This window comes from Passer montanus, unplaced genomic scaffold, assembly GCF_014805655.1.
Source record: "Passer montanus isolate IOZ18808 unplaced genomic scaffold, ASM1480565v1 scaffold17, whole genome shotgun sequence".
Classification (NCBI taxonomy): Eukaryota; Metazoa; Chordata; class Aves; order Passeriformes; family Passeridae; genus Passer; species Passer montanus.
In genome coordinates, this window is record NW_024364270.1 from 1,282,556 (window position 1) to 1,309,770 (window position 27,215).

Sequence of the window (27,215 nt, forward strand, 5' to 3'; positions counted from 1 at the left end):
ACACTGCATTAGCAGTTTGAAATGTTGTATGTCTGGAAATAGCTAAATGACTTTGGGTCTACCCTCTGCCTCAGAAAAGATGTAACTGGATATGTCATTCTCCTGATTGATACATGCCTCCATAGATGGAACTTTGAAATTTCTACACATAACATGAATTATTCAACATATGTGTGAAAATGGCATTATTTTACACTGGGTGACACATGGATATTGAATGGTTATTTCCAACAGCAGCAAGACTTCAACTTCTGAAACAATTTATCTTTCACAAATACCTAGTGCCAAACAGCAAAGACACCTAGTGAAAAGATGCAACTTGAAGGAGATCAAAATCAAATTCAATGGCAAAGAAGTATTTCGATAGAGACATGTTTCCTAGCAGTTAAATAAAAAACAACCTGGAGATACTGATGTCTTCTCAGGTAACATCTGTCACTGAGTCCCTCTCCTTATGGCTGTTTCTGGAAAGCTCATTTGCTTTCATGCACCTCAATGTCAGGACCCAGAGTCAAGGTCAGAGACTACATATCTTTCCTTGGTTCCCAAAATTTTAAGCAGGAAGTGTGACCAGGCAACATGAGGCTCTGCTCACCCTCATCAGATCCACCCTCACAGAGTTTGTTTCCTCTGGTGGTCTAAATCCAGACAGCCCCACAGGCAGAGAAGTGGAATTAAAAGCACAGAAGCCTCACATTCAAGTCCTGAGGTGAAATCATAGCATCCTGGCTCAAAAGCAAACTACCACAAACCAGGATAACATTTCCAACCTTACCTTTAGAAGGCTCTAAGAAAAAACATGAAAGGACAAGCATCAAATGATTTTTGCCACATCATGGGGTTGTATCACCATCTTTGGCTAATATCCCTTGACAGAGGATAAAAAAAGCTTGGAAACTCACTGAGAGCCCATGGGAACTCCTGGGTGTGAAGAGGGGACTTGACTGGACCACAGCTATTAATGATGCTTTCCTTGTATTTTACCCAAGACATGAGGATGCACAGTTTGTGTATGCAAATAGGAGCCACTCCTGCTCCTGAAGTCAGGGTTGTTTTGAGAAAGGACAAACAGGTACAGGAAAGACATGTGAATGCAGTGTACACAGAACCTGTTACCATTTAACTTCTCTAATGTATAACCACAATTGCCTAAAGGCATAAATATCAATCATGTTCACACTATAAAAATAGTATCTGATAATTTATTTTCTGCACAACAAACTAGGAGACAAAATTCTGGCATCTTATAAAAATCAAACAAAACTCCTATTTTACATTAATTATTTTCATCACAATAATTGTGCTGACAATCACAATTGTAGGGTTTGCCAAATCAGTTAAAGGACACATTTTACTCTGAAGAGGCTCTCTCAAGTAACAACAGAATAGACAACTAAAAAAAAAAACCAAAACAAAAATTCTTACAAAATTGAATAGAGGTGATCTCAGACATAGACAGGAAAAAAAGAAATATGAATGTTTCGCACTAAGAACTTAAAAAATCCCAGCACCTCTCTGCCAAATTACTGATGTGGCATATAATGCAGCAGTGAGATGTTTGGCAAGCATGATACCACATGGCCATGCAGAATTAAAAGCATTTCCAGATGAAACAGAATATTCTTGACCATCCTTGGAATGAAATACTGTCACTACCTGTTGCTGTCCGATTGGAAAGGTTTCATACCTTCTAGGTGATTTTCATGAGCAGCTCCTCACAGTACTGACTCCTTCTCAGCACAGCCAACAAACTCCATCTCCCCTCTCGACCAGCCAACCTGCTCTTTTATAATACCCCTCTTAACTGGATCCAGCTGTGGCCTATTAAGGGCAGGCTTGTTCTTAATGCTTGATAATTAGCACAGCTATAACTCCTTAGGGGCCAGATTACGTTCACTACTTGTTTCTATTCTCCTACCTTCTATCTAACCACAATTCCCCCTTTTCTTTTAATTACAAGTTTTCCATTGTTTTAAAGTCTTATAGAATGATTTCTAAGTGGCAGCCAAATCTGCAGCTGCCTTGTCCCCTTTTTGACACTATATTTCACAGTTTTTGGGTTTTTTCTTTTTTTTCCCCTCTCTTGTTTTTTTTCTTTTTTCTTCCTTTCCACATATATCAAACAATATGTTCAGCACTCGATATGTTATTTCTCATTGTGTCCCCAGCGGCTCACCTGTACCTCAGGTGTCAAAATCTGTCAGGTCCAGATCAGGCAGGCAGCTTCCCCTGCTGCTCTCACTGCTACACTGGGCTCCATCTCTGGCTGCACCTTGCCCTGCAGCCCACTCCCAATCACGTTGGGTGACTGTGGAGATGGCCGCTATACAGTTTTAGAAGGCTTCTCTTACACGTTGTCTGTGCAGCCCTGACTCTGCCTCTCAGAGCTCCATGTTGCTGTTGTTCCAGTGCTCGTGTTGCAGTGACTTAGCAAACCTTCCCCCGTACTCCTCAGGGGCCATGCTATTGCTGAGGCACCCGCTGCTGCTGTGGCCATGCCATTTGCCACTTCTGTCACACAGCTTGTGTCCTGCTGCACACACTGCCATTCAGGGGGAACCCAGCACCATCCTGGGTCCTTGATCACATCGGGGTCACCAATTGTTGCTGTCCTATTGCAAAGGTTTCATACCTTCTAGGTGATTTTCATGAGCAGCTCCTCACAGCACTGACTCCTTCTTCTCAGCACGGGCAACAAACTCCATCTCCCCTCTCGATCAGCCAACCTGCTCTTTTATAATACCCCTCTTAATTGGATCCAGCTGTGGCCTATTAAGAACAGGCTTGTTCTTAATGCTTGATAATTAGCACAGCTGTAACTCCTTAGGGGCCAGATTACCTTCACTACTTGTCTCTATTCTCCTACCTTCTATCTAATCACAACTACCCTCTTAATTGTTCCTCACTCAAAATGAAGAACCATAATTACGCACAATCACAAAGTCTAACCTCCACAATTCTCTCACCATTCTCCACTCGAGTCTTTTTCATTTTGTTTATAAATACAAATACCAGTTAAAAAAAGACAAAACAAAAAATTGTATTATGGAATATAACAGTGATTAAAAGTATTTTTAAAGAGATGTGCAAATCAAGTTTGAAAAGAATATATAGTCAACTCAATACGGCATCAAAAACATGGCTCTCAATATGACCAAAAAGTAAAGTTACCAATTTTCAATAATCTGAGAGTTTCAGGTATTACTTCAGCCAAAATCTTCATGATAACTGAAGGATAACTATGTACAACTTCAATGTATAAAGCAATGACTACCAATTCTCAATGGCAGCCCAAACTACTGCCTTGTGAAAACATTAACAATCCAAAATACAGCTACCTAGAAGAGCTGTAAGATGTTCTGAATAAAACTATATGAAATGGTATAACTGCTAAGGTTTGAATACTGACAGTTTTAAGAGTTCAGTCAGAAAGGCACTTGATTTGTACAGAGTGAAAAATATATTTATATATCTATATAAATACATAGATATAAAAATATTGTGCCAGCTAGGTAGCAGCAGTGTGAACCACCTGTATTTTGTCTGACAGCATCTTCCACTCCTGAGAATATTGTACTACAGCAGTATTAAGATGGTTGCTTAAGAAATGTTTGAAACAAGCCATCATTTCCTAGAATATAAACCCAGAAATTAAATTGCAGCAAACATTTCTCAAACGACTAATATTTTAAACAATTTTATAAAATAGCCAAGTTGTGCTACTGACAGATGCCTTTCACATCGGTAAAACAGTTTTGAAGCATTATAAGCCATTATTATAAAGAAATCTTGTGACTCTTGGTCAATGCAGCTATGCAGCAACAACTTGTTAAAATACACACTATAAATTCCTTATGCCTTAATAAATGACAGCCAGATATAGCTGTGACTTTTAGCAACATGAAATGCTGGAGAATAGAGACATTTAAAGATGGAGGATTTTAAATCACTAGGGAAAGGACCTTAGGATAAGGTCTTTAGGGGTCCAAGGATCACTTAAAGAATGAAGACTACTGAATGCTATACAAAAGCTGGTGCATTTCTCCAGCTAAGCCTGTGTGATGAGCCCTCATGTTTACATGTGGCATTTTGGCTGGAAATAATCTAGGGATCATCCCAAGAGTCCGCCAGTTTCCACTCCTCAAAACTCCAAGCTGTGATTTCTTACCTATTTGGCAGAGTTGCAGAAATGCCCTCCCAACATTAACTATCATGTAGCTGCTCCATCCCCAGTCTAGCACGCCATGCTGCTCATCAAATAGCATCTGTGCTTATCTCATGTATAATACAACCATATATATATATACATATATATACACACACACACATATAAATATATATATGTATCCAAAGCTTCACAATCAGATCCTGGCCAGCTTTTCCTTACTAAAAGGATCTTATTCTTCTTACATCTGACACCTGGGGCTAGAGCACAGTATGCCTTCAGATTTTCAGCATTTGCACCTCAATTTTGGTTCTCCAAACTTCATTGGAACAGCTACACAGAGTGTTTTCAAAACCAAATCTGAACCAGTAAGATTAGAAACAGAGAAATAGATTTGGATGTGCTCATTGGCACAGATACCACAAAAGGAGAAGCTGAAGAGAAGGAGGCCAAGAACGAAACCTGAATGTAATTCATGATTCAAGGAGGTGGTATTAGATGAGCAAATGCTTCAGCAATATGCCGAATCCATTAGCAACTTCAAATCAGACAGACAGTCCCCATGGATTCATGTCACAAAACCTACATTTACAGGAAGACTATTCCCCTTTGCAGGAAAGGCTTACCAAGAATAAAAACCCTTGTAATGAAAACCAGCAAAGAGAATAAATTACCATACATTCTTTGTATTTCAGCTGCTCAGATAAAAATGTATGAGCTTCACGCTCTCTGCATGAGAACATTCCTGGCTATCCCAATGACACCCTGATTGCAAACAAGGATGAAGAAGCTTTAATCCAAGCACATTCTCTCTGTTTCGCTTACATAATCCATGTTTGCTGTTCTTCCTATTTAAGACAAAGTTGATCTTGAAATAGGAGGTCTGATTTTGTTCATCTTAACTCTTAATTAAAATTTAAAGAACCTTAACACTGCAGACATGTTACCCCCTTCACATCTGCAGGGTAATATGAGATCCATGTCATAAAGTATGTAGCAGGTATGTCTTCCAGAAAGTTCTCCTAAGGAAGAAAGATTAGCTACCATTTTTCAAGCTTTATGATGTTTATGTAGTGAACAGAATTTTATTCATCTTCTGTTACATGCTGTAAAGCTACTATGTTTTACTTATTTTATATTTATCATCCAAATTGGAAGAACGGTGGTTATCTCTTAGTACTCATAACTTCAGGTCTCAAAGAATTATGAATATGGGACTGACTATTCAGATGCCCTGCAACACTCTTTCTCATACTATTTTTTATTATCTGGATTAACCTATTAAAAATCATCTTTACAGATACAGCACATGTTAACCTTTTTGCTAACAGATATGCAACCATAGTAATGTGATTGGTTGCAGTGAACATGACTGTTTTAGATTTATTTTTTCCTCTTCTAAGGAAATTAAATTTAGTATTATTCCTTCCTAGATTTTTCAAATCTTTTATTGCAGTTATTTGGGATTTGAACTGTTAGCTATAACCTCTGGCTTCAGCACTAAGGTAGCTGCTGTATGTATGTGTTCACATATGTGTGCATATATAAACATCTGTATATTTACACAAACACATATATGCTCCATTTTTTATGATTTTCAGTTGTTTTGGTATTTTCTATAACAGTGAAAATTAAATGCAGAACAGAAGTTTGCTTTTCTTGATTTCATTTGCAGGCCCCTTGAAAATAGTGCAGAGACTGTGAACAGCTCATGGGCCCCTCACTGAATTTTTCTGCTGTCACTGCCCATTATGCTGCCCATTAAGTTTGGTCAGAATTATACAGAGATTTTTTCCTCTGAGTTTGTAAATTGTTCATGGTAACTTTGCAAGAGTCACTTGGTGTTTTATCTTTAGCTTTCTAATCAACACTAACCAATCTTGAAGTTTGTTTCTGAACACAGATTGCCTACTCTATCCTTCTGCTGTTCACAATTTCTGACATCTTCAAGTATTCCTCTGCCTCCATCTATAAAGGCACAGGCTTCACATATCACTGCATTTGATATCTCAAAGATAAGCAGTGTAGATATACAACAAATTAGACAGATCTTTTGCTCTTGGATAAGAAACACAATGATTTTACTTTAAATCACTGTTTTTCTTCTTTCTTCACATTCAATCACAATGAACCACAAAAGTTAACAGAATTAAACCAATAAAATTAAATCACATTCTGATTCTCAAACATGGGCTTATAGTGAAATCTCAACAAAATATCTGAAAATGTAATTTTTGAACAGTTTAAGAAAACAAGTAGAAAACCAGATTAATAAAAATAATTTGCAAATTCTTTCAGCTAACCATAAATCACTCAAATCTCTGAAAACACAGTGTTTAAACAGGCTACTAAGCGCCACCTCTTCTGGTATCTTTTGGCATCACAAAGATGTCACTGTGGGACAGACTGGGAAACTTATGGGAAACCAATATAAACACAAGCCAGTTGCTCTTTCCAACATCATCCCTCTGCTCTTTTCTTTTTATAGTAACATGGACAGTAGAATTTGCTGTGAAAAGATCACAGGAAATGTCACTTACTTCATTACTCTATAACTAATTATGATTAAATAGATGGTGGGGGAGCTTATTACAGTAATTTTTTGGCTCCTGCATAATTCCTGAGAAATACCTGAAGGAGAGAAACTTATCACACTGTGAACCAGCATCCAAGTGGATGCACAATGGTGCTGAATGGTATCCTCAGTGGGACACTATGCTGAAGTGTCAATTCAGGTCCTAATTTCTTCTAAAGCAGCTGTCCATAATATTTCATCAGTATCAAGACCATACTGCTTAAAATTCTCTACTGAAGATGCCATCAAAGTAACTTCAAGGTTTTCCATACGCACTTCGTATCTCACAGATGTATTTTAAGTCATCTATAATAATATGCCACACAGGGCATTACTTGAACCCACGACAAACTGAATAATTGCCCCAGCACGTTGGCCTGGAGCTTTCAAAATGCTTTGGATATACAGACACAACATGCAAGCCCCTTCAAAATGGTCCATGTGGCCAGTGCCCATTCAAGAAGGTCCACCCTTGCCAACTGTCCAATGTCAGAAACCAGGAAAATGTTTGGAAGTTTTTTTCCCTATTCTCTTGGAAACCGTGAAAAAGAAATAGCCTGGATCCAGTACTACCTTTGAGATCTCCTCTACCCAGCTACCTATTTGCAAGAGTAAAGGCACTTTTTTTGACAGTCAGCCACTAAAACACACAGTACACCGCAGCAACACAGCAGGTCTGAAATATGTGTTGAAAGCCAAACTGACTTGTCTAGAACTGTTAATGAACATTTCAATAATGGCTACACTGAGATCTGAAATCTTGGAGACAGCTGAAAAGCTCAATACTGGGCACATCGTAGCCCAACAATTCCAAGTTCTCAGTCTGGATAAATTGTGAGGATGTGAATACCATGAAAAATTAGGACAGAGTTTATACTCATGTTCCTGCAGGGAGTAAGTGAGGAAGATTTTCTGTTACACTGGACAAAGGAGATCTCCACACTGTGCTACTGCCACAGATGCAGCAAAAGAGAAGTCAGCCTTACTCCCTGGGGCTACAGCTCCTACCTCAGTGCAGCTGTCAGCCAACACCGAGCAGCTGCTCTTCAACATTACACAGCATATGTGCACAGGGAGTGGTCCTCCCAGGGCATCTGCAGGAACTGCTGCTGCTGCTGGTTTGGTGGCCTTGCCTGAACCATCCTGACAAGGTCCACAACAGCAGCATTGAAGAGGAAACTCTATTCTTCTAGGGGAACTCAAGAGCTTCCCAAGGCATGACCTACCTTCCTCTTGTGCATCAGGACAGGCTCCTGCTGCCTTGCAAGCTCTGGAACATTGAGTAGAAGTGGCCTTTATCACTGCATTACACAGCTCAGAGTGAAAACAGACAAAACGTAACTACACAATCTTCTGGACTTCTGGACTGTTCCCAAGGAACTCCCCCACCAACCCTGCACTTTTCTGCTATTTTTTTTAAAGTAGTAAAAGAAAACCTAAACTACAGCGCCCATTTTCTCTGCTCCTTCTCATTCTTTGAGGAAACAGCTATTAAATAAAAAGTTTTTATGTCTGTTTCTTTTTGAGGAATGTAATTTCTTTTTACTTTCAAGCTTTGTGGAGGTTTTTGGGTTGGTTTTTTTTTGTGCAGTAAAAAAGAACTGTTCATATTACATGTTAGCTCAGGCTGTCAGGTTTTAATCTCAATTCCTAACTCCTTTTAGCTCAATGAAACAAAATCTGCAGTAAGTTTATGCTCAGGTTCAGTAAAATGGATTCCTGACCCACAGGTGATATAACAATATCACATTATCTTAGGGTCTACAGAAATTTATGTGTATAAGCATGTCAGTAAAGGAAAAAAACCATATAAACTCTGTCACTGGAAAGCTTAAAATACTCAAAGGTGCCCTCCTTTTGGACTTCTGGGGAAAACCAAATGATATATCAAAACTTAAGCCTCCTGTCATGGTAGGAAATTTCATCTTTGTTATTCATCACTGGTCTGTGATACAGAGGAGAACAGCATGACCAGAGTAAATCTGCACTGGTCTCTAAGAGGTCACAACACACACTGGATGCGTGCCCAGAAAAAAAAACAAACTAAACAAAACAAAAGCCAACCAAAAATAAATGCCAGAAACCATTTCTTCTGCCAGACAGAGCTGTCAAATTCTAGTTCACCAAAAGTACAAATGTTTCCTTAAGAGCAGTGTGGATTTAAACTGTGCTTTATTGGTGACATTTACCAATGCACTATGGTAATGCAGTCACTGGAATAGCTGGTATTTCCTTGCTTAACATCTTTCTCTATTCACTGCTGAAAAGCTAAGGCAGAATAAGCCTGCTAGATGTGACACTATTTCCAGTAACACATTTTCCCCCACAAAACTATGTCTAGTGTTTGTCTTTTCGTAATCAGTCCAATCTGGAGCAATTTTTCTGCCCCAATACACTTTCAGGGAAGTCTTCTTTTCTAATAACAACATAATTCCCAACAGCATTAATAAAAACTTCAAGGGATAAGATTTAAGTTGTAGTGAAGAATTATATAATACTTTTGCTTTTTCTGTAACAACAACATTCTGGGCTGAAGCTTTCTTTTAACTTTTGCCCAGAGTCTTAAAAGGTTCCTAAATATTACAGGAGTGTTGTTTTAAAGCAAATGCCCAAGAGAAGAATGGAGGCATAAAGGATGAGTATCTTTAGAAATTCATACACTTACAAGATGCCAACAGGACCTGGCCTGCAGTTTCTGGAATATCAGGAACTGTGTGGCCAGCAGGACCAGGGCAGTGATCGTCCCTCTGTTCTCAGCACTGGTGAGGCCACACCTTGAATCCTGCGCTCAGTTCTGGGCCCCTGCCTACAGCACAGAGCCTGAGGGGCTGGAGCGTGTCCAGAGCAGGGCAATGGAGCAGGTGAAGGGTCTGGGGCACAGGTCTGACAAGGAATGTCTGAGGGAGCTGGGGCCTGGAGGAAAGAGCCTCAGACCTCATCGGTCCCTCCAATCACCTGAAAGCACACAGGTAGGGTTGGTCTCTTCTCCCAAGTAAAACATGATGGCATGGGAGGAAATGGCCACAAGTTGTGCTGAGAGAGACTTGGGTTGGCTATTACAAAAAATTCCTTCATGGAAAAGGTTGTCAAGCACTGGAACAGGCTGCCCTGCCCAGGGAAATGGTATTTAAAAGATGTGTAGGTGTGGCATTTAGGGACATGTTTTAATGGTGGACTTGGCAGTGCTGGGTCAGTGGTTGGACTCCATGATCTTAGAGGTCTTTTTCAATCTAAATGATCCTAAACAATTCTGTGAGAGTGAGGGAATGACATGGTGGTTGTGGTAACACTGAGCTAAATAAGTTTTGATGCAGAAGGTTCCATTAATCTAGATAATTAACAAATTTTAAAAATTTTAATATTTTTTCCCTCTTGGAAAAAAAAAGAACATGTTATGAACCATTCTCTTTTTGCTTGCAACTGGCTAAAACTTGGCCCTTTGTGATATTCTCCAGCCAGGGCAGTCCTCCCTGCGTGCCTTGCTGAGCAGCCGTCTCTCCAGGCCAGCAGAACTCCTGCAGGGAATGCAGATAGGGCAGAAGAAAAGAAATCATCCTTTGCTCATGTACTGAGAGCTGCTTGCAGAGGTGCTGTAACCTGTGCTGACAGAGACAGACTCACCTGCTTAGGGGCCATGCCCAGAGCAGGACATTCCCATGGCAGAAGCACAGCAGCAGCACCACAATGTGAAATGCACTGGGGCACTGCTAAGCAGGGCCGTGCTGGGAGAGAGATTAAGCTGCAGAATTCTGCCTTAGAAGGCAGGTATGTTCTCACACTATAGCACAGTGTTTCTCAGATTCAGCAGACCCCAAGACTAAGATTATATAAAGCTCATGAGAGTGTGAGTCCACTCTTCACACAAGGAACCAGAGCCCCTTTCCACCTGGAGCCTCAGCTTGCAATATATCCCTAAAACATCTAGGTAGTACTACAGAAGCTAGAAAAAACACTTCCCATTTTTTCCATGTGTAACTGCTTTCAGAGCAACCACATCAGATAACAGCTGGTAATATCTGATAGATAGAAGATAACTAATGGCCACTTACCCTCTCTTGATATGACTTCAGCTTTCTCTTCACACCTTACAGACGCCTGCAAGCAATTATATCTGTTTATCTAAGCTAAAAAATTTCTCTGCAGAACTCCAGTCATACACACACCCTCAGACCATAAGGGCTGCAGCAGTGCTCCTTCTTTAACTAGTACATGCTAGATTTGGAAAGTATTTTTATGTCTTTATTTTTTGTCAAAGCATCACATAGATTGGTTAGTATGCTGCTGTGCTTCAGATCATCCTGAATAATTAATAAAGAGTTTGCCAGTTCTTGAATATATTAGTGGTGAAGAAATATTGCTTGAACTTGTGAACTGTGATTGGCTTGCTCTAGAAGAGAAAATCCTTTCTGCTTTCATTACTTCTTGCAACAATAAGTTCAAAGAATTCTTTTGAAAAAAAAAAAGACAATATTGTGAACTAGTAATGCTCATTAAATATAATAAATCTGCCTCTTTTGTTCTTCACATACTCAGTGCTGGAAAGCCTAAATACCAATTACAGAAGGAATATCTTAACAAAAATTCATCTCTCTCCCTCTCCTTCTGCAATCATAATGCAGGCACTTACAATTTCAAAGCAATCCTAAAACGATCCTGGCCAAAGCCATTCTTAAGTGCAAATAAAAAAGTCAAAACAGGTGAAAAATCTAGAAGGGAAAAAGTCATGCAGTGTCTTCTCTGCTCTCTCACAGTCGTTGCCAATTTTTGTAACTTTTCCTAACCATCAATGAACAAGTGGGTGTAGGAGGACAGGGTTGTCCCCAAGACCAACACGGGCCCTCTGAGTGACATAAAACAGGTTATGGCCACTCTTTGCCTCCATTTTCTTATCTGACAAACAAGTCTTGCAACAAAATATTTAAAAAAACAAAACAAAACAAAACAACGAATTTCAAGTAGTACCAAGGATGCTTTTGTTTTGGTTGTTTTTAAAATTGTATTTACTACATCACAAGCACTAAGAGCAATGTCAAAACTTCCCTTGCTAACAGATGTCCACAGCTCTCCCTTGTGGACTCTCTCCTGTCTTCTCATGAAGTACCCACTAATGGCTGAGGAAGGGCTGCAACTCTGGAGGTGGCCCTGAAGTTCCAACATGCTAGTGGAAAAGAAATTTTCCAGATTTTGCTTCTACTTTTTATTCTTTCACTATAGTTTGTTTACTAAATCAGAAGAAGCACAGAAGTCATTTTCAGAAACAAAATGCAAAAAACTTGGAAATATGGACCAACTGAATAAACAGGTGTTGAATATGAAATACCTCAAAGTGTATTCCTGAAACCTCAACCAAATGCACAAAGCCAACAAATCCTTACTGACTGCCTATTTATAGAACTTACCAGACACTCAGGAGTTTTCTGAACCTTCAGAACTAATTTTAGAAAGGCAAGGAACCAACGTTTAAACATTCCAGGACATTTGAATGCCCCTAGAGATATTGTTATTTGTGATTTTTACCTCATTCAAAGCAAGCTGTTGACTCAGTTCTAGTAGTTAAATTTGTATTTTTATAAGCAATTTATTGGCAAAAAGAGACCACATAATCAGAATTACTATTAAAATAATTCAAAGGCTGGTAACCAGGGATGAGTCTCTGAAACACTAGCAAGTTTGTAATAAGATACTATATAGCATCAATGTCAAGTCTTCAACACAATTTTAATTCCATACTTAAAAACAAAAATTCTGGCTTTGTCCGTGTTGTAGTTGCTTGTGCACAGGACAAAGTATACCCTACATCCAGCTACATTCAGAATTCAGAATTCATCCTTTGATGCTTTTAGGCCCCAATCCAATTTTTAGATAACTGATCATCTTGTAAAATGGAGTGCAGCATCTTGGCTTTAAAGCTTGCTTTATCTCGCTGTATTGGAAACATACTGGGAGAATAAAAATATATGTCTGCAGAAAGGATCTGTATGCGCAGTAGGTGATAAATTATCCTGAAGATAGGCTATAAAGCTTTGATGGGTGAGAGGCATTCCACTCAGCTCCTCACGCTCTGCCCTGTGTAACAACAGTTGACATCTTTATCAGAGTGCTCCTATTCTGTTTCCATTATAATAAAATCCAGAATAACTTCACTGATCTGTGCATGTGCAAAACTGAATTCCTGACTCTAACGAAGAGACCCATTTCTGTGAGCAACTTTATACTACAGACACAGCTTCCTAAAAGTGCTGCTCTTTCGGCTAATAAAGGGAAAACAGGAACGTGTCCATACATCAATTAACCACAGCCAAGGCTTTGTAATGCACTACTTGAAAGGCAATTTTTAAACTATAAAGTGGTTAATTTACCTGTAAACCTGACCAGCCTACACATTTCAGCAACTTTTCACTATTGTATGCTATATATGTATATTGCTCACTGTTTTACTTCACACAATAACTGTAAATTTTATTTAACATTCATATGCAATGCAAGGGATTACCACAGGCTCTTTGGTATGCACAGCATACTGCTCAGTGCCCAAGGTCTTATATGAATAAACTGGGGGGGAAAAAACCCTAGTGTTTCTCCACTGCACAAAAAAATAATCCTACAATACAAGCAGCTGTATGAAGTGCAGATTTGTGGTTGGTCCTGCAACTACAAATGTGGCCTTTTCTTAATTCACTTGGTCCAAACGTAAGCTACCATTCTCTCTGAGCCCAGTACTTCTCAGAGTGAAAACTATAAAAACAACTACTACTTCAGATTCTTAATGTAGCTTTTGGCTTACCGTGCTCTTTTGACATAGAAAGGAGATAAAAAATTAAAATAATACATAAAAAATACAAAACTCTCTTCTCAGTGCAAATTTTGGGACCTAATATGGCAAGGAGATACCTTTTCTCTTTTCAGAACCTTTTCACTACTTCCAACATTGCTTAAAATGTATATACATACACATAGAGATTCAAATACATATAGATAATCACAATAAAAAGAGATTGACCCAGGAATATTTCACTCAAAAGTAAAAGCGTGAAAGATTTATTAATGAAAGAAATCAGGCAATTACAGCACAAACACCCATCCACAATAAACATTTTAGTAGCTATGAAAAAAATGCATAATGGAAAAATAGCATAGAAACACCAGACTGGTGTAGAAACGATACATTGGTGTAAAAAACAGAATTTTTGGTTTTGTTTTTAACTGGATAGACTAGATCTAAATTCAAATCATGTCTCCACAGCTATGAGAAAAGTCTCACACAGCATCATTCTTGCAAATTGCATCATCAAATAACATAATACTTTTCTTTCATGGTTGCTTGTTAATGGATGCAAACATGAGGCTTCATCTGACCTTGGTAATGTACAATTTCATTATTGAAAATGTACTGACCTCCAAAATAAAGACTCACAAAACTGAAGTGTAATACACATTAAGGGACCTAATCTCATAGTCTTCTAAATTTCCTGCATGAATAATTATTGTGCACTTCTTGTTTGCCACATCTTTTGCTTTAAGAGGGGTTGATTGGTACAGAGGAAATACAGAAGAAGAAGACATCTGTACAGCAGCTGCAGCAGCCACAGTAGCCCTGGTACCCACAGAGGCAGTATGGCACAAAAGGGGGGCATGGGCAGCAGTGAAGCAGGACTAAGGGGCGGGGGGCTGGACTGGAAGATGTTTGAAGATTCTTTACAACCAAAACCATTCTATGATTCTAAAATTGTGCCTGTCTCATATGAATGGTGCAAGTTTGAAGGCAGAGGACAAAGAAGAATACTAATGCTCCCACCTGAAGATGAGCATAGAGGTGAGGTCAAGAGAGGTAAGGCTCTGACTCACAACTATGAGAAGGAGAGAGTCACTTACTGGGTTTTGGAGAGCATTCCCACTACTATATTATATTTTTTGCCTTAAAATTTGCTCACAGCACTTGAAGATCCTCCCACCAGAATTTTTTTCAATTACACAGTAAGTACATGCAACAATGCAAGTAAACACAAAAATAACCTCTTCTTTTTGCTTTTAAAGGTTAAGGAAAAGTACAAGAAGAGGGGAGTAAAATTGTTGTAAAAAAAATATTGCCTGAACACCTCCCTACTGGAAAGAATTACTTTTAGAGAGTCTTCAGTTGCCCAGATGAGGCATTTCTGTTTACATCCCTACCTGAAAGAACAGGAAATGAAGCTAAAACTTACTTTGTGAAGACAGGCATGAAAAATGACACAACATACATAAAGCAGATATTTCCACATTTTGATGCACAGTTGACTGCACATCTTTTATTAAAAACACAAGACACTAATCCAGTGTGCAGCACACTTGTATCTTTTCATGACAGTAGGGCCTGAAAGACAGTAAAGAAATTATTTTGGGGAACTGCACAAAGCTACAGGATTAGTGCAGAAGAAAAAGACCCTAGCAGAGACAGGCTGGGGGCAAGGACTAAAGCAAGGAAAACTGCTTTTGGAGCAAAGGAACTCAATGAATGTGCAAAACCCCATGCCTAGCAGGTTAGAAGGTAAGGAGATATTCCATCTGATACAGCAGCAGGAGTTTGCCAGCTGTTGGCAAGAATCCTCTCCACAGAAATAATGTGAAGGTCCATCCCTGTCCTCAGCTAGGCTGTGTTGAGCACTCCATAACTGTTTTCTGAGATACAAATGCCAAGACCAAAACCCCCAGAGAATTTGGTGAAAAACCAAAGATTTCACTCAAAACAGTGAAAATTCAGAAACCTGTGAATAAGGATTGCAACACCAGTCTAGTGTGCATATGGCTTACGGGAGGATATATAAACATACCTCTAGACTGTCTTTTTCTTTATCAACCAGAGACAAGCATAAGGCACACTAATGCGAAAAATCAATAGTATCATGCCAGTTCCTATTGGAAGGGAGTGGGAGGAGCAGAGAGTCTCAATGGTAGTTAAGATTATTTCAGAGGAGAAAAAACCCACTAGCCTGAGTTCTGTTGAATGATGGAAGCATGAAATAATTAAGACGGCTATGATGCATTAGATTATTGATTATTCACAGGGCAACTGTATTTAAGTGGAACAACAATTCTCATCAGTGTGTAACTAAATTAGTGCCCAGATTTGTCTGATAAAGACATCAGCAGACAAAAAGGTTGCTGCTCTGCTCGTGCCAGAAAAAGAGAATACACTGACTTTCAACCTGATAAACATGTAATAGAGCTACCAGAATAGAAACATTTTACACAAACGAGAAAAACAGGCATTACCCAGCACAGATTTGGAAGAGATGCAAATCTACTGAGAGGATGATTAATAAATATTTAAGTTCCTATGTTTTGAACAACGTGACCCCACTGAGCAATCTAAATAAAAGGAAAATGCTTATATAAGTTTGATTGCAGTATTCTTCTCTTTTCCTATTAGTGCTCTCATTGTATTAGCATGCTACCTTTTCATGCTTCTGCAGAATAAAACACTAATTGATTTTGAGCTATCCTGACTAATAATCAAAGATATCTGATTTTTCAAGCTGAGCTGATAAAAATAGTTTCATTCACACATGGATGTATATCCAGCTGCACAGTAACAGCCATTAAATATTTCACAGCACCCAAGATACAAAATAGAAGCTTCTTATTTGCAGACACATAATGCTATTACAATGTTGGAAGTTTCCATCAAAACATCAAGCTAAAATCCCAAATCAACCCTTTTTACACAGAGAAGGAAAAAACATAAACAGATTAAAAAAAAACAACTCAATACAAGCTATTTTTAGAAAATAAGATATGTTCATTCCTGAACAGTGAAGGTGTCTTAGTCAGGTTTTCACATATCAGCTTGAACAATCGCAGAGGACTTAGGGTAGTATTTTAAAGTTCCAAGTGGTAAAATGAGAGACTGCAAAGATTTACAGTAAGATAAAATGCATACTGCTCTAACAGGCAAATTAACTTCCAAAGTGTGACATGAGAGTGCAGCCCAAAAAAACACACGCTGTTATCCTTACTTCATCACATACAACAGCCTTGGGCATGTAAAGCACAGGTAAAAATAGCTTGCAGAGGACATGCAAGAGCAGAAATTCGTCCTGGATACACGTCCAGGACAGCAGTGTCAGTTGCTCCCAGTAAGGCAGAGCATGCACTGACCCAGGAGGGATGCCTCTCAGCAGTTAGCAGAAATACAAAACAATAACACCCCACAATAACTTTAGCACTTCACTTGGGGAAAAAAATCCTCCTTCTAGCAAAAACCAAACAAAAACCCCCCGGGATCTATCTTCCTAGCAGGACCACAGCCTGGGACATGTAGGAATGTTAATTGAAAGAGCTCCTACACCCTCCTGTCTCAGGAGTTCTTTGTTGCCTGACAGTAAGGAAGGACGGTCATATTTAAAAGTAAAAAAATCAGGCTGTGTCTGTGGAAGGATGCAACGGAGCCCCTGGTTGAGTAAGAAGAAAGCACATTACCTTTAGCAAGCCTCCTCAGGATCTGACAGCGGCATTTAAAAGAGACAGCTATCATTCTGGCTGCCTGCCTCCCCTGGCAAAGCACGCTCGGGGCTCTGCTTGGGTGAATGCAGCAGCAGCCTGTGAATTCCTCCTCCCGCACATACCAGGCAAAAGGTAGCCCCGGCGGGGAGTGACAAAGCTTAATTCCTCTTGGCTGATGCAGAGATCAGCTCCGTGTCATCTGGCAAAGCTGTGTCATTCACTACTAGCGCCGTCACCAGCACCTGCATGAGGAGATGCAGGCTTCAAAAGCCATATTTCTCTACAGGCTAGAAAGCATCGAGCTGCACACACAGACGCGGATGTCAGAGGGACACATCCCCCAGCCTCTCGCATTCCCCGACCCTGCAGGGAGTGATGGTTGCTGTGCCAGGCAAAGGGCCCCACATTTCAACAAGACATGGTGATTTTTCTCCTCCTTCCTCGTATCTATCCTTTCCCTTAGTGTTTTCTCTGGATAAATAGGGCAAAACCACCAGGAATCCTACTTCTGGGAGAGAAGCAGCTGATTCCAAATGGAAATATTCTAATCAAAGCACACTAAAGATTTAATCCTGCTGATCTATAAGGAAGAAAAAAGAAAAAGCCTGGTTTGATAACCAGGAAAGCTTTTTGACAATTGTAGACAAGTATATTACAGCGGGTGAAGCACAGACCACAGGGGGAGGGAGAGAGTGGAGGGAATTGATGGATTGTTGTGTGTGGGCAGGACCACCAAGCATTTGATCACACCAAAATAAAATTATGCTGGATAGAAAACACACAGTGAATCGAGTTTTCTGCCTTCCCTAAAGGGAGAAGAGAGCAGATTTTAGAGCAGCTGAATTGACCAAACATTGCACCATTTGTAAGATTTCTTCAGCTCACAAGGAGTTTTATGCCCTCTCGTGCCGATTCAAACAGCAAATTAACCTGCTTTTACAATCCATTCAGAAAATTATGAAGTAGGACATGCCACTTAAACTAGTGTTCCATACCACCTTTATGAACAAAACTGCATACCCATTCTAAAAAACAAGCAAGCAAACCAAAATACTCCATACAGAGTTTTTCACATCAAATCTATGCACAAACCCCAAATCCTGCACCAGATACTCTCCTTTAAGACCACGGGTAATTTTTTTTTTTTCATGATTTATGCTTCACTTGAATGATATATTTTAAACTGTCTTCATATATTCTGTCTCATTCACATGCTTTGATTACAAAATTGCTTAGTTTCTCTTCTGCCATCTTTTATCCATCACTGTATTTAATGTTATGGTCCAGTGTCATGGTGAACATCTTCTACCACCAGCTACAGAAAGCCAGGAGGAAGCACGGACAGTTTTCACACTCTGAGCCATTTCTCTCTCCCTGCCTGCTCTTCACTACATCAGCAGGTCTGTGCTTCCCACAGTCCAACTCCAACTACTATTCCAGTAATTGTTTTTCTTATTTTTGTTTTATTGGTTAGAGTAACAGCCATATTTCCAAGGGTAAGGTGAAAAACTCCATCAGCACCATTGCAATTGCCTAGACAGACCTGGCGAAAATTGTTTTTTATTTCATTGTCATCAAAACCAGATAGGGGTAATCAAGTCATCTGTTCACCAACCTTGTTATTGCTTCTTGTAGCTGCTCCTGTACCAGAGAGCCATAAAACCCAGCCAGTGGAACAGCAGATGCACCTGAAGGTGCAAACTGATGGCTCCATCCTCATGACCACAAACCTCTGGCCAGGGATGGACAGGGCATACAAGGAGAGGTGAAACCAGAGGTTGAAGGTGGAAGCTTATGTCAGTGTAATTCAGTAGTCCAGAAAGAAAACAAAATCTTGGGAGTATTAGGGAGAGGAAAGGGGAGAGGAGTTGTGTGTTCTTATCTCCCACAAAGTGGCTCTCTCTCTCTGCCAATATGCTTTTAGATGAAAAGAATTGCCACCACTCTTTCTTGCCACCTCCTGCTCAGGTAACAGGACTTCACAACAATAATACCAATAAATACCACCCTATAGCTGCTTTCTTTTCTCCCTGCTCCCCTGGAAAAGCTGTTCCAGAAACCAAAGGCTATGGCTCAGCACACAGACCCTGTTCACAGTTTTTTCAGGTTTGAAATGCCGAAGCTGCCTGAACTTGCTGCTCTCTTTCTGCAGATTGGCATCCAGAATCTTTATTATTGCATTTCATCTACCAGATGCCTGTCCTCGATGCCATAAACCTTGCTGGACCCAGGCAGACCAGCTTGAACACTTGCCCTTAACTCAGGGGCAACCAGAAGATACTGCCAAGATGATAGTTTGGCTGCCCTAACATTTGTTCTTTGATTCTTCCCAGTCAGCTGTGGGGTCAGCATTGTCTACTCCAGGCAGTAAGGTCTCCACTCCCACCTCTTTGGATATGGACCTTGTCACCACCTGCCAGCATCAGAGCTGGGTGAGCCTGCAGTGCTCCTTCTGCCCTTCAAAAGAAGATGATTTTGGTGAGGTCTCAAATCAAGAGTCCACTTTGGTGCAATTTTACACATCATTGAAGACTTCTGCTGAGCAGAGAATGGAAGAACTGCTTGCTGCTTGTCTTTGTGATCTGACTTCATGACTTACCCTGGTTCAGCCCCTTTGGCAGAGGGAGCAAAACAGAGAACACTTACAGAGCTAAGAGGCTGCAAAAGACAGACTTCAGACACTGCAGAAATATCAAGCCTTTAGGTAAGGAAATGCTGAGTCCCAATGGGATTAGGTAGAAATGCATAAAACTGTAATAACTGTACAGAAACTGTGATATATATGCAAAACCAGCAGCAGACCTGGTCAGATGAAGTATGAGTAACAGTGAAAGGATACAATCATTCCTTGATCCAAAAAGCTTATTGTATTGTTTACTACTTCTAGATTATGGTGTGTATGTTGGACAGTCTCTGAAGCACTGCAACAGTCATTTCCAACCAAGTCAATAGGATAATTTTTTGCTTTTGTTTCTTCAGATAATTTTTCTGTCCTTGCCAAGGGAAGTCGTGTACATATTTGAATTTCTCAAAAATGTTTCAGAAGACAAATATTCATACTTCAAATACAGCATGGAACATAATGACCTATTGTATGTATTGCATTTTTTTCCTCATTTTTGCTAGGTCTAGAAAAGATCCACTTATTGGAACAATTTCTAAAATATTCACTTTATCACCTTCTTTCAGGACAATAATCATGAGGATTAACCGTTCTTGTCCGAAGTCCTACTCCTGAAATTAATTTAACTATACCTCATATGTTAATATATATTTTTTTTTACCAAATTAAGTATTTTGTATTTTTTCAATGTTTCAACATTCCAAAGACAGCCATCATTTTCTGAAGTGTCATTCATTCAACTCTGCAGCTGGAATCAGCTGGTTTCAGGAGGAAAAATGGGGAAGGAGGTAAAACCAAAAAGGTATCTAATATAATATTAGAAGATCAAAACCCCTCAGACATACTAAAAAATTATTTATAGTCTATATAACACAGCTTAAACTCTTAGTCATTATATTTCTTCCTTATTAATTAACTCAGCTACATATTTAATCACAATTTTCTCCGCACTCATCTGTAAAAACCTTTTTTAATTGTAATCCTTTTGGGCAGCAGCATGAATTTGTATCACTTTTATTGCTACACTCACTCCTTTTTTCAGGAGTCTGAAAGATTATTTATAAATCTAGAAAATATATAACACACAAATACTTCATCAACTTCAGTTTTATTCATAAGTACTCAGTAGAAGGCCACTAGATGAAAAAAGCTTGTATTTTCATACGATAAGACGGGCAGTGTAATATATGTATCCTATTTAACACAAACTTCTGGTTAATCTTATCACATCACATTAGCTGAAATAAATGAATCAAAAAATGTTGCTACCTATTACACTACTCTGTAGGATAAAAAAAGGTAATGAAATTTCTCTAAATTAAATTGAAGATTACAATCTTTATACAGTGTGACATTTAGATACAATGAGGAAATTTCTGTAAAGTACCAGTATTCAATGAAGAATACAAATTTTGCAGAATATGAAATTGTATTTGGGGGGAAGGAAAAGAGTTTTCAAAAAATGAACTTCTTATGCAGAAAACACAACCTTCTGTTTCACAGGAATATACACACCTGGAAGATACCCTAGGTATAATTCCACTCATGCTGTATCAAACATTTCCTTTCATACAGTGACTGAACAACGCCTTAAGACCAGTTCCACACCATCCCCTCTTTCACTTGTCAGGGGATTTGTCCACATGAGCTGCTATAATGGTTTTGGATGTCGCATGCTCCTATTTTTCTTTATGGCCTAAGTTTGTGCATGTGCTTCTTTACGGAAGCAGACGCACCACAGAGAACTCATCTGGTCACAGCGACGTTCACCACAGAGCCAGACCTTTAAAGAAAGCCAGCCCATGGGGTCTAGTGAGGACAGCAATGCACCCAAACAACAGTGTCAGTAAGACATTAAGGCAGTGATAAAGACATGCAGATATCAATTGCTTCATGTGTCAGGAAGACACAGTGATATCTGCTGGATCTACCTGCATAAGAAAATTGAAATGAATTATTATGAAATCTGAACGTGTAAGGATTTTGTACAAGTCAGTACTTTGTTTCATCATTTTACAAGTTACTGCTGGCATCTACCACATTAGTCAAACTGAAAGTCAGATTTTTAAGGAACAAAGAGACTTAATTTAGCTCTGAAAATAACAAATTGCTATATGGATAATTTGAAAACTAACACTTTTCCACTATAGTATTTGATACAACCTTACAACAATACCAGGAATGCCTATCTGAACAAAATTTTTCATCCCAAATAGCAGAGCTATATTCCCGCTCAGTCAGTCCAGCATTTTGCAATGAATACTGCTCTATTATGAAGATTCCCCTTCACTACAGGGAGAAGGAATTAAAAGGCAAGCGAAATAAAGACACCCTGTTATTCCCCAGTGCTCAGATTATCAAAAAAGACAACTTGTCAGCTTTGCATAATTTGGAGGATCTTGTAAATTTGCATTTTTATTAAATCAACTACAGCAGCTATTTTCTAGCTTTATAACCACCTCTGCAACACTGATGGGTAATTTCATGCAGGCATTGCAGCAGAATGCTTTACAGGTCATTAGGAGTCATAAAAGCTGCTCTGGCTTCAGAAGATCCTCACTGGAGAACACCTCATGTCTGAGATGCAGCATGTTGAAAAGCAAGGACATGTGTGTGGTGAAAGTGCTTAACAGGTGACAAGAATACATCTGTTAATGATCTAAAGTTGATGCCAAAACACTGCTGCATAGCACCATACATGTATTTTAGTTTCATTGCCTAGGAAGAGATTAGGAAAAATAATTTAGGGGCCTTCTAAGTTAAAAATCCCCAAAATCTTAATTTATTGGCTCCAAGCAATGTTAATCTTTTTTGAATCAGTAGGTATTAAATAAGCAGTGATAAAATCAGTCAATATTGCCACATCCTGGGATGGCTTTTTGTTGAAGTGTTTTACTACACAGCAGATTCACATTTTAATTTAATTTTTTCAAAGTCTGATTTAACTCTATATTTTTTAACATTTATAATGCAGTGTTAAAGGAGAAAGAATACATACATCTTTTCTACATGAAAATAACTCTCCACTGAACATTACCTTTTAGCACAACCTAAGGAACAGCATTGCCTACATTACCCTTTACAAGAATCCCACACCAGAGCTTTACAAAAAAATCTTTATCTTACCAGTCTGTTTCAATTGCTGGCAAAATTAAACCTGTCCTTTTCAGTGAAATTGTGTTGATATACAAAGGTTAAGAGGTGTTTCTTACTAGAAAAAGAGCTTAAAAAACCTTTGAGTACAAATTTGACTTTTAACTTCATTTCAGCTACTGGCAAACACACTGGCCAACTTTTTCCACCCTTTCTTAGCTACAAATATTTGTTTTAAAATAATTACAGACTTAAAAGATTTGGAAAATATGAAGATGCTGCATACACTATGAAAATTAGAAACTTTAGTAGCACAAGTACATTGTAGTCTCTCAAAGGTAACTTCAAACATGGTCACAACTAATTGAGATTTGTTTCAGAAACAAGTCATCATCATTATCGTTGCATGGTTTGGGTGGGCACAGGCCTTAAACATAGTCTAGTTTCAATCTCCCTGCCATCCACCAGACCAGGTTGCTCAGAGCCCCATCCAACCTGGCCTTGAACACTTCCAGGGATGAGGCATCCAAAACTTCTCTGGGCATCCTGCTCCAGCGTCTCACAACCGTAACAAATTCCTTTCTAACATCTAACTCAAATCCCTCCTCTTTTAGGTTAAAAATGCTCCCCCTAACCCCATCACTATCTGTCCGTGCAAAAAAATGCCATCTCTCTTTTTTTAGGCTCCCTTTAATTACTGGAAGCTGCTCTAAGGTCTTCCTGAAGGCTTCTCTTCTCCAGGCTGAATAACCTGAGATCTTTCAGCCTTATCTTCACAGAAGAGGTGAAGACCTTGACTCCAGACCTTGGACTATCTTAATGGGCTTCTGGACTTGCTCCAGGTCCTTGTACTTCTTACAGTGAGTGCCCCAGAGCTGGGTGCAGCAGATTCTCACCAGAGCAGAGCAGAGGGGCAGAATCCCCTCCCTGGCCCTGCTGGCCCCGCTGCTTTGGATGCAGCCCAGGATGTGGCTGGCCTCCTGTGCTGCGAGCTCACATTGCTGGGTCATGTTCAGCTCTCATCAACCAGTGTGCCCAAGTCCTTCTCAGCAGGGCTGCTCACAATCCTTTCTCTGCCTGGCCTCTACTTGTGCTCAGGACTGCCTCAACCCATGTGCACCTTGCATCAAGTCTCTTCACAAAATCAAGAGCTCACGAATTAGGTGTCACTGCATTTCTAGTACGGACACGTGTCTGTACCCTTTCTTTGGTTTGGTTTACAATGACAGAAGAGAGTGCTCACTTTCTGGAGCATTACTAATAATTTGTCCTTGCATCTTCTGAACTGACAGTAAAGAACCTGAAATCTGTCAAAATGTAATGAAATAAACCAAATCCGAAGTAGTCTGTCTGCCATGTCAGCAGAAGCAGCAGAAGCAGCAGTGGAAGCACGAGGTACTTGCTTTCCAGGATGCCTATAGGTCCCATGGAGAGAAACAGCAAGTACCAACCCTGTTCATTGAACACAATCAGCCCGGCATGGGCTCCTGCCAGCCACATGCATATAATTACAGGCTTGGGGATTTAACGTAATCTCAAAACTAAAGGATGACTCTGTCTTACAAGTAGCTTCCACATGCTGCACTACATGGTTAAAAACTCCGGTAATTACAATTTCTGTAAGGCTTTGTACTTTGTAGAGGTTTTTTAAATTAATTAAAATGATGACCTTCCAACTGCTACATCAGTCTCTAACAAAACAAAGCTAAGCATTCCCTCAAAAGTACCGTACTGGAAGTGGAGACTCTCTCTTAGCAGAGACTTAGCAGAAAACAGCTGTTTCTACTCTCATTAAAAAAAAAAAAACCCAACAAAAAGGATTATGATTCTAATAAAACCACTTGAACAAAAGTGGAATAACTGTATCTTTCTCTAACTATTCTGCTTTTTTCCCATATACTTATCAACCCATTAAGCAACCGTGAAATTGGAATATCACACTAGAAAATAAAATGTGTATTTGGAGGTATGAGTCTAGAATATAAAGTAATTTAATCTACTGCAAGAGATTTTTTAGGAATTAACTCCGCAAGTTTTTATGTGCAAGTCTTTATATTCAAGATATGGTCAAAAAGGATGGCAATAGAATATTATAGCTCTAGAGATGCAGCAAAAAGAAAGGAAGGCACAAGCAGTTTTGACTGGCAATAGCTTCAAGCCTTTGCAAGATGAAGGGAAATGCTGATTCATTGATACCTACCGCATGCAAGCTGCAGGAAGATACGGCAGCAGCTGCTTTACCAGAAGAGAATGGATCTCTGTACTGAAATCACACTGGTGCACACTGGATGCTTGCCTGCAGTGCTTGGCTGGCAGCCAAGTGGCATTAAGCAGTGCACTTTCCCAGGCCACATGAACTATTCCATCCCAGAAGTAGAACTGGTACTGGGAGAACCAGGGAGTGTATCCCAGAATATGATGACTATAAAAACAACTGAGCAGATAATTTCAAGAAAAACCAACAACTTGCAACTGTGGCAAGAAGTTTAATGCAATCATTGTTTGTATCATTGGGGGCAGACTGAGAACAAGAATAGAAAACATCGCTACCTGCCTTGCATACAGAGACCTATACTAGAAGCCAACATTCAGCTCTGCCATGTATGATAGGATTTGCTCACATTAGGTTTGTTTTTAAAAGGCTGAAAAACCAGACAAAGTGCAGAGAAGAGCACCAAGAGTAATTTGACCAATAAAAAAGTCTTGTGCAGTGCCAGACTCACAAAGTATAATATCGGATTGCGAGTTAGGACAGTGACCTGATTAGACAGCGCCTAAGAGCTGCCATGGGATGGACACACTGAGTGATCAAGAGCTTCTACATCACTTGATAGACAAGTGTTAAAATTCAAACTAATCACTTGCTGATTGGAAGATCTACTGACAGCTAAAAATACCAAAATGGCTCTGGAATATGCATTTTTGCAAAACATCAGTTATTGGACCTGCTGTAACAGTAACAGGCTGGATGTCACAACCCGCTTACACGTCTTACATGTCCTCTCTTGTCTTAGAAAGCAAATGAAGCAAGATGCGAGATTTTTGATGGCTTCCTACTGTCTATAAATACTGCTTTGACTAATAGAAATGGACACCAACAAAAAATGGACTGGAAGAGTTTTCAGGCTATTTTCATCCTTAAAATACTCATCAGGTTTGCACATGAAACATTGCACAAATAAAAGACAGGACTAGCTATACATAGATAAACATAATGTTTTATCAAATATATAATTAACACTAATATAAAAATATTTTTATAACCAGAATCCTTAATGTGCTAGAAAAAGTGTTCCATTACACACCACAGTAACTCCACATTCTCAAAACGCTGACATTTCAAAAGCAGGGAAACCCTTTTGTGCACCACCCTCAGCCACAGACATCCTCTCCCTTTTGCTGTAAAAGAAGGGACAGGATCTGCAGCAAGAGGCAGAAAACACACATGAGCAAAGTAACACAAAGCATGTTATTTACATCAGGAAAACTCATACATATTATACATATATAGCGTGTATGACTCATAGGAAATTATCACCATGCTTTCCTCACAAGTCACCAAAACAAACAAAGGAAAGGTTCCTATGCATAGTGTTGAAATATTTGTAATGTAAGTCTCAAAAGTGAAAGGTTGATAGCCTCAAGCTTGTTTTAGTGTTATTCCTCCATGGATCATTAATGCTTTAGTGGTGTCCCACTGCTATTCATCACATCTTTAATAGTTCCTTTTAAAATACTCTCCAAAAAAGTAGCTTGCCCAGATAACATCGACACTTAAAAGGCTGTATACAATATTTATCTCTTTATTATTTAGAAGTTTTGTTTCCTCTTCTTTTTTTTTTTTTCTGAATCATAGAAATCCTACAATCTCTGAAGGCAAATATGGTATTGTATACAAAAATGATCAATAAAAAAATGTAAAGAGCAAAACTATGTATTCCAGAAAAGCTCAACAGAAAACTAAATTATGCCAACGAGCAAAACAAATGTTATCCCTGCAAAATTTAAAATGTAAATTAAAAAAAAGCACTGGTCCTCCTATATTATTGTGGATGTATCACTTATAAATTATCAACTAGTAACAAATCTTTGTTTTAATTAGTTTTCCAATACTCCAACATTTTTATACAAAAACCCTTTCACACATTTCTTTTGCACTGACAGGTATGAAATTAGAGCTTATCAATGAACACCAAACTTCAAGTTCTGTATTCTATCTTCATTAACCAACTAGTAATTTTGAACTTGCATATCTTCCTTAAAAGCACAAACAACCCCAC

General features: G+C 39.1%; 1 protein-coding gene across 10 annotated transcripts in view; it reads right to left on the reverse strand.

Moving 5' to 3' along the window:
- GRIP1 (glutamate receptor interacting protein 1) overlaps positions 1-27,215 on the reverse strand; it is a 211,495-nt gene that overhangs the window by 129,822 nt on the left and 54,458 nt on the right. The window contains exon 1 of one of the 10 annotated variants that reach the window (XM_039704001.1): positions 17,196-17,401. The exons of the other annotated variants lie outside the window; for them this stretch is intronic. Coding sequence (XP_039559935.1) covers positions 17,196-17,250 — 55 coding nt within the window. The 5' untranslated portion in view covers positions 17,251-17,401. Of the gene's footprint in view, positions 1-17,195; positions 17,402-27,215 lie in introns of those variants that run through there. 10 annotated transcript variants of the gene reach the window in all.